The sequence below is a fragment of the Rhagoletis zephyria genome, unplaced genomic scaffold (genome assembly GCF_001687245.7).
Source record: "Rhagoletis zephyria isolate East Lansing unplaced genomic scaffold, Rhagoletis_zephyria_1.1 Rzeph_scaffold_19291, whole genome shotgun sequence".
Classification (NCBI taxonomy): domain Eukaryota; kingdom Metazoa; phylum Arthropoda; class Insecta; order Diptera; family Tephritidae; genus Rhagoletis; species Rhagoletis zephyria.
Genome location: NW_016176351.1, coordinates 1 through 7,857, shown reverse-complemented (window position 1 = coordinate 7,857; position 7,857 = coordinate 1). Strand labels below are relative to the sequence as shown.

At 35.7% G+C, this 7,857-nt stretch overlaps 3 protein-coding genes across 3 annotated transcripts; 1 reads left to right on the top strand and 2 right to left on the bottom strand.

Moving 5' to 3' along the window:
- Positions 1-3,081: 3,081 nt before the first annotated feature.
- Positions 3,082-5,203, top strand: Ndc1 (Nuclear division cycle 1). The gene is made up of 3 exons (XM_017636824.1): positions 3,082-3,731; positions 3,799-4,421; positions 4,479-5,203. The coding sequence occupies exons 1-3, from the start codon at positions 3,343-3,345 to the stop codon at positions 5,201-5,203; spliced, it is 1,737 nt and encodes a 578-aa protein (XP_017492313.1). The 5' UTR covers positions 3,082-3,342.
- Positions 5,204-5,703: 500 nt separating this feature from the next.
- On the bottom strand, positions 5,704-6,506 carry LOC108380454 (optic atrophy 3 protein homolog). The gene is made up of 4 exons (XM_017636825.1): positions 6,320-6,506; positions 6,098-6,266; positions 5,886-6,028; positions 5,704-5,835 (listed from the first exon to the last, which is right to left on the bottom strand). Exons 1-4 carry the CDS (start codon positions 6,453-6,455, stop codon positions 5,705-5,707), a joined length of 579 nt encoding a protein of 192 aa, XP_017492314.1. The 5' UTR covers positions 6,456-6,506; the 3' UTR covers position 5,704.
- A 42-nt stretch (positions 6,507-6,548) lies between these two features.
- Positions 6,549-7,852, bottom strand: LOC108380452 (putative OPA3-like protein CG13603; the record flags this gene model as incomplete). The annotated part of the gene is made up of 2 exons (XM_017636823.1): positions 6,549-7,349; positions 7,795-7,852. Coding segments are annotated over 2 exons (372 nt in total), but the record flags the coding sequence as incomplete, so codon positions are not given.
- Positions 7,853-7,857: the final 5 nt, after the last annotated feature.

Genomic DNA, 7,857 nt, shown 5'->3' with positions numbered 1-7,857 from the left:
GAATACAAGATTGCGCAAATGAGAGAGGATTTTTGAGCGTAATTTTTGCGTGACGTCATCTTGGTGCAATTGCGAGAGAAATGCCAAAACACATATAAAAATATGTAAACAATGCAGAAAAATGTGTTAATTTTAATATTACATGGCCCAATTTTTCAGGAATCAACAAATATACAAAGATTGATTAATTAGGAACACGTAGCAATAATTTTGGATATGTTGCCCTTTAGGTAAGTACGATTTTTAGCACATGAAAAAATATATGGTGTAACAGCGTTTGCAATTTCATGTCGACCAAAAGGAAGGTGTGCAGCAAAGTGAATTTTTGGACTCGCCATTGTAAAAAGCCATGCAGAGTGCACATTTATATTTGTGGACGGTAGCCAACCACCATAAACTCCACAGCTGTTGACTCCGCAGCTTTTATTTGATGACTTTTGTACCATTTCCGAGAGGATGCATGAGTGTGGCTCTCCTTCTCCTCCATATTTTTTATCTGTAAAATAGATAGCAATATAATAATATGCATTAATAATAGCAATAAAAATTCCTATTTACCCTATTTTTGTCATTAAATGCAAATGCAAGCGCACAAGAAAAGATACATGTAGACAGCTGATCGCCAAAGCGGGCAAAAGTTGAGAGTTGCACAAGATTTTGCTTCGTTTTGCTTTGCTTTGCTTCAAACGTTTTTTATGTGAGCATACTCCATGATTCAATATTAATATTCATGTATTAATGGCCCGTAGTCATAGTCAAAATAAAGTCGAGTTAGTTGCAGCTTTTTGACATAATTTTCAATGGGATATCTGTCAAAAAAGCTGCAACTAACTTTAAAGTCGACTTTATTTTGACTATGACTACGGGCCATTGAATCATGAGCATACTCATTAATATGCCTACATCGATCTTATATGTCAAAGCAAAGAACTATCAAGCAAAGCGAAGAAAGTTGTATGTGAATCAGCCTTTAGGGCGTTCATAATGTTGTATTTACACTGGAGCTAAATCTATTATTTCAAATTGGTCACTGCATTAGTGCTGGTGATTTCATCGATAATTTTAGTTAACTCGAAAACTATCGATACAATCGATANCATGAGCATACTCATTAATATGCCTACATCGATCTTATATGTCAAAGCAAAGAACTATCAAGCAAAGCGAAGAAAGTTGTATGTGAATCAGCCTTTAGGGCGTTCATAATGTTGTATTTACACTGGAGCTAAATCTATTATTTCAAATTGGTCACTGCATTAGTGCTGGTGATTTCATCGATAATTTTAGTTAACTCGAAAACTATCGATACAATCGATAAATAAATGGAAATGTCTGTTCGAAGAGTGCACTACAAGTGTAGAAGAGTGCAGAATAACATTTAACATTTAGAGCAGGAAAATACATGCGTTTAGTGCAGAAAAACGCTCAGCGGACGCTTTTTCTTGCACTTGAGTACTCAAACTCAATTTAATTGTGGAATATAAATTCTTAAATCTTCAAATAAATTGAATTAAATGGTGTAACAAAAGTGTTAATAAATACAAAATACGTACTTCTCTCAGATTTAAAAAATAAATAAATGGGGGTGTTGTTTTATAGTGGGACCGATTAAGTGAAAATGTTATTTTCCACAACCTAGCGCTATAAGATTATGTGTAATGGCATCCCTACACACAAGTATTCGAATTAAAGTAACAAAAATTAACTACATATCGTCGTTTAAAGTACAAAACCGCGTATCAACATAATGCAAAACCTCGTTTGTGAGATTGCCAAGATTTTGTAGGTGAGAGAAAAGCCTGTCCTTAATTATCTCTTCTTTTTATGGCTATTTCCCAGTTTTTCAGTGCACGGCCGTCATTCAAACTAAGTTTAAACGCCCGATCTAGCTGGTTTAAACTAAAATCAGCCAATCAAATGTCAGCCAGCTGTTCAATTTAAACTCAGTTTACTTAATCTAATACTAGGTTCACATATAAGTAGATTATCCTCATTTTCGAGCTTAACACCCTAATCTGTAATTATAACAAGAGATTAGCCGTATAAAATTCGTCCCTTGTTAATCTGTAATTATAAAATAATCTCAGATTTAACCGATAACTTTTCGGTGTCCATCCTAGTTTTATCGATTGTTTTTGCGAAAGAGAGGAGAAATGCCAAATGTAAAAGTAAACAAAAATGTACGCTAGCAAGTAAAAGAGGTTTGTAAAGGTATTTTTAATAAAATGTTAAGTTAAAATATATTTATATTGCTTATTATAGCAGAAAAACGTGATCACGGTGGCACAGAGAAGAAACATAAATTTTCCTTGAGATGTGGGAATAACAAGCACAACAAATTTGACGGCTAATAATCTGAGATTTGCCTGTGTAAACGGGGTGATTAAAAAACTAGCTTTGATTTAGATAATATTGATATGTGAACATAGTTTTAGTTTAAACGGGCACTGAAAAACTGTCCCTAATAATCGATATTTTAATATAAATCGATAATGGCTTGATGCCAAGAGCTTCCGGTGAGCAAATATCTTTTTTGGCACAAATGTCAGTTACGAGGTACTGCAGGACGACGGTACGAGGTTTTGTACTTTAAGCGACGATAAAGACATTTGGTTGGTGAATCTCAACTCTACAATCTCAATATAGACAAACGATATTTAAATTCATAGGTGAGAAACAAACTGAATCACCTGAACCGTTTATGTCTGTGTAAAATAATTGTAAAACGCTGTTTCCACGCACCCGAAATTGCGCAATTTCGACACTCAATTTTAATTTACAATTGTTGCTTTTTACACGACCATCCCAAATTTAATCTCAATTTCGATGACTGTTTGTTTATTTGTTTGTTGTTGTTCTTTTATATTGTTTTGTTCGCTTTTTTTTTTTGTTTTTATTTGCTATTTGTTATTGACGTTTAAATTGAGAATCGTATCGCAATTTCAGCTGAAATTGGGAATAGTGTCGAAATGAGGTAAATGCTTTTTGGTCCATTTGAATGACACGCCGTTACGTTATCCGCTGACATACTGGCAGCACAGCCAAGAACGTACGTTCTCTATTTGTTTACTGTCAAAAACATCTGTGCGCAATTTGTAAATTGGCGCTTATAACGTTCAATCCGATTTTTTTTAGTTTATTTGTAGAGGAAATTTTCTAATTTGATAATTTAATAACTACTATCCTACTATAGTTTCGCGAAAACTGCGAATGTTGTTGATAAAAGCAAAACCTCATTTCAGTGAATATAAGTACGTGCTCTAACCTCAACGTGCCGCCGGTTCGGTACGCGCATTTGCAATTTCGCAGGTTTGTCGCGGATTCCGGATTTCATTAGTTGCCATGTCCATTTTAGTAGAATGCAAAAAATTGTGCTTACGGCGATGTATGGCTGCTCTCGTATATAGCATAGCTATGCAATACATGCTGCTTGGAATATTCCTCTTCTTCATCAACTTTCAAGTTCTGCATCCTTTGAAGTGGGTAGGAGACACTGTGGGTTTATTTTTTTCATTTTACACCTGGTTCAGCATTTTGCCCCTGATTGGAGCAGTTATTTTATACTGTATATTACTGGGTAAATCATTTCTGGTAGTCAAGCGTTATTATGCCACACGGTTTCAATGGTTAGTATATTCTGCTCCGCGCAAAGCATTGTTCCTCGTATTGCATCTACTGGTGGGTTATTTGACAGCATGGCTATATGCTAATTTTTGGCACGTCGATTACAGGTTAGCATTTTATATTAGCATTAACAAAATAAAAAAACTTTAACTAAAATAAATTTCCCTTGTGTAGAAATTTTGTTTGCGACTGCTACGGCACAAAGTGTATCAACGGACGTTATTTGTTCCTCGTTTGTGTTGGAATCTTTGCAGCATGCCTGCATTTCGCCAAAGAGAATTTGCGTAAAGATCCAGAATTAGAATTTCCTATCGTTCAAGAATTATTGTGGGTTCGAATTCGTTCCTTAGTCTATCGAACGCTGTATCATTCTATGTTGCGATCATTTACACCTACAATTTCTTTTGGACTCGTTTATTGGCTAATTGGCGGAATAATTACCAGTTACTTTGCTGATGCGTTTGGTGTAGATGTTGATGAGAGTATGCAGTCTTTCTTCGCTATTGCGGTAAACCTGCGCCTGTTGTTTTACGGCTGGATTTTGGCTGCACAAATCCTAAGCAACATGCATCTCATGCAACACTTTTTCGCTATACAACTTTCGGAAGAGGTCACTTTTGTTATTGAACGGAAGCCTGTATTGTGCGGTGTTGGCATTGAAGAAATAACATTGGTCGATGCAATCAATTCACCGTTAGTACCAGTGGTGCAAAATTTGGGCGCACGAGATTTATATAGAATATCCAGCAATAAAGCGGAATCGAGACGTAAAGAAATCTATGCGCTGTCAGTGCCCGGTAAGTCATATTTTTTATTAATTTTTGAACACATTAAAATAATGTTATAATACTCAGGCGCCCACCCATACAACTGGAACCAATTGTCTGCGCAATGCTTAAGTCTTATTAACGCATTTACGGAGGAGTTAGCAGCATCACTTAAAAAGATATCTGCCGTTAAAACTACACCACTTTTTGCCACCGTTAAGCCAACAACTGCAACTGACGCTGCTGAGAAAATACTGCTGCGTCAGTATAATGAAACCTTTGGTATCAGACGCATGATGGCCGAACCTTGTCAAGAAAATATTGAAACAACTATGAAGATGTCACCTGCCTGCAAACGTATACACGATAAGGTGGAGAAAATGAAGAAACAATTAGAACAAACTTTGCGCGCCGCTTTCCGAACAATACCCGGTCTGTTTTATATGTTTGGCGAAACAGAAGGAGCTCGAACCACATTTTTACTCTCCAACTCGGATACGATTTTGTGGACAGTGCAAGGTTTGGCCGGCATATGTGCTGCCTCACTGACCGAAGACAAATATGGTGTGGTGCAAGTTACCCTACCACAAGTTATCAAATCGTTGCTTGGGCTGAAAACTGAACTAGACAAATTGAATAACGTAAATTTAAATGGTAAGAAGTTGGATCGAAACTTTGTCGTACTTAAAAATGGTGTAAAACGTAGTTTGTACAATATATGCACAGTTTTTCGCGACTATTTGCGCGAACTAGTCGACAGTGCTGAAGATCTACGGAAGTTACAGTGCTATGTGCATTATATGGAGACATAACATTGAGTTGACTGCTGATAAAATAAGTTGAACACTTAGATATAGCTATTTATATGACTGTTGTGAGAATTGTACTTTCTGTAATGCAATTAAAATTTAAGATAACAATAACCTTTTGAAATTATTTAGTGCGCGTATTAAGTAGAATGAACTAAAACTATGCAGGTCTTACCACTGCGAAGCTACGGTTTTATGAAACTATTTAATATAAATTCTTTGTGATGGAAATACATAAACAATTATTAGTTAAGTAAATGGTTGCCGATTCTCATCAGTTTAAATTAACTTAAGGGTAGAGTGTACGTTACAATACCTTTAGATTTATATTAAGTTATAATATTACTTGTATTTTTTTGTCCATTGTTGGTATCGTAACCTGAGTGTCTATCGACCTAGTCACTATAACTGGTCTCATCAGTTTGCTTTTGAATTTCTCATCGTGCGGCACCTCAATTTGTTTACCTTTATTGGCGGAAATTAAACTACTTCTTTANATTTAAGTTATAATATTACTTGTATTTTTTTGTCCATTGTTGGTATCGTAACCTGAGTGTCTATCGACCTAGTTACTATAACTGGTCTCATCAGTTTGCTTTTGAATTTCTCATCGTGTGGCACCTCAATTTGTTTACCTTTATTGGCGGAAATTAAACTACTTCTTTAACTTTTAAATATTATTTACCTAAAGACTTTAGAGCCTTGCTGATTTCTTGTATAAACTTCTCCTGATGCTCAATTGTTTCTTCCATTTTTAGGATTTTGTTTGTTATTTTTATGGCCGCTTGTATTTTTTCCTCCTTTTTACGACGTTCTGAACGCACCTGTCTATCGAAAATATATTATATGTACAAAATTTGTACTTTTAAACGGTCGAATATTATTTCTGCAACCAACCGCGAAACTTCTGAAATTACGGCAGCACCACAGATTATAAATAAAACAAGTTCACCCAACATGCTGGCTCCCAAATCGATGGCCGCCGCTTCTGAAAGTGGTTTTATTGTATTCGGTTTACTTATCTTCATTGTCCACATCTTCGTTCTTGTCTCCACTCTGTTGTAGACTTTGAAAACGTTTATATTTGAATTTTCTTGTGCACGCGTTGTATTTACTTACATTGTGCCGGTGGTATGCAAAAATAATTTCGAAATGTCGCATTATTTTTCGCTTTCTGTTTTATGAAATGAGCCACATATTTACTGAGTTGACGCACTGCAAGCATACCCAGTTTAAAAACGGGCAATGCAGGCATTTTGAAAGAATTTTATTAAGTTTCAAGAACTGAAGTTGCATGCAATTGAAAACAAATTTTGCTAATATTCCTGTATGTATGTATACTTTTGAACTTCTTCACAATAAATTCGAAAAATGTAAAAAAATGACAATGCTATAATTTCTAATTTCACATTTTTTAGGCGTATACTTTAAGGAGTCAAATGATTTAGTCAACGTTGTTTTTTTTTATTTCAAATCTCAAGCAATAAAACATTTTCTGTGTATGTCTTATTAAATAAATAATATTTACAAAACTGTCAACTTCAAAATGTATGCAATTCATTGTGCATACACATTGTAGTGCATAAGCACGTTCTCCTGAGCCAAGAATCGAACCGAAAACGAAAATGCAAACGGAATTCTACATCAGGATTAAATGTAAAACTCGTACATGTACAAAGGCGTGGCAAACTTTTTAAATAATATTACACATATAAAATAACTTAAGTTATGATGCACCCAAGAATGTATTATTTTTCTGTGGTAGCCGTTTCGATCACATATTCTAACTTGGCTAGTTCGTTCTTCACTTGCAGCATTTCACGCCTCTCCGCTAGTCACTGCGCTTGTGATTGCTTTAGTTGTGGCGGAGGTGTTCTGTCATCCTCCCCGACATGTTCTACATTCACATACGGTGCTATATCCAGTTGATTGCTGACAAGTAAAGGCGACGCTGCTTGCTTGCTTTTGTGTCCATCGATAAAAACACGCGTCTCTAGGAAATTCAAAGCTCTGTAGAGTAAACCTCCATTTGGGTCATAGTCCCCATCGAAGTCTTTCACGACCTTACTAGTCTGATCGGGGGTATTTGGGTTGAAGGGCTGGTATTCGGCTATTGTTTCTCGGGTCCATTTGAATATATTTCGGGACTCTATACAGGTATAATTGAAAATGCGTGTTTAAAATGAATGGGATTGAGTGAACGAATGAATAGGGGTAAAAAACATAAATAAATGGGATAGTCTATGCTTGCTTCAGGACAGTTAGTGCCACTTTATTTGACGTTTCTGTCTTTGATGGTGAAGCAGCAGGCGAACCTGTTTCTGCATTTGCTGAAGACGCTTTGTTGTCTGCTGTGTTGGGCAAAATTGGCGTATTGATAGGTTTTCCTGAGAGAAAATATGCAAAATTTTATTACGAATATGAATGAAAAACTCGAAAATCGTAAAAATTAGATGGTTTGCTGTATGAACAGCACACTAATCATGATTGAACCGTTTCTAATGATTTTAAAAACAAAATATTAAAAATTTATTTATTAAAAGAACAACAGACAAACACGACAAAGCATCATCAGCAAACACGAATCAACTTACCTAAATCTGCCAGCGCGCGTGTCATTTCCCTGATTTGTGCATCCTGTCGTTCTAGTCGGAAAC

What these genes read in the sequence shown, in the direction of transcription:
- Ndc1 (XM_017636824.1), top strand. Translation starts at nt 3,343, where the DNA reads ATGTCCATTTTAGTAGAATGCAAAAAATTGTGCTTACGGCGATGTATG. An exon ending in TTTTGGCACGTCGATTACAG is followed by an intron (nt 3,732 to 3,798) that starts GTTAGCATTTTA and finishes TCCCTTGTGTAG; the next exon opens with AAATTTTGTTTGCGACTGCT. An exon ending in CTATGCGCTGTCAGTGCCCG is followed by an intron (nt 4,422 to 4,478) that starts GTAAGTCATATT and finishes TATAATACTCAG; the next exon opens with GCGCCCACCCATACAACTGG.
- LOC108380454 (XM_017636825.1), bottom strand. Translation starts at nt 6,455, where the DNA reads ATGCCTGCATTGCCCGTTTTTAAACTGGGTATGCTTGCAGTGCGTCAA. An exon ending in TTGCATACCACCGGCACAAT is followed by an intron (nt 6,267 to 6,319) that starts GTAAGTAAATAC and finishes ACGTTTTCAAAG; the next exon opens with TCTACAACAGAGTGGAGACA. An exon ending in CAAGGCTCTAAAGTCTTTAG is followed by an intron (nt 5,836 to 5,885) that starts GTAAATAATATT and finishes CCGCCAATAAAG; the next exon opens with GTAAACAAATTGAGGTGCCA.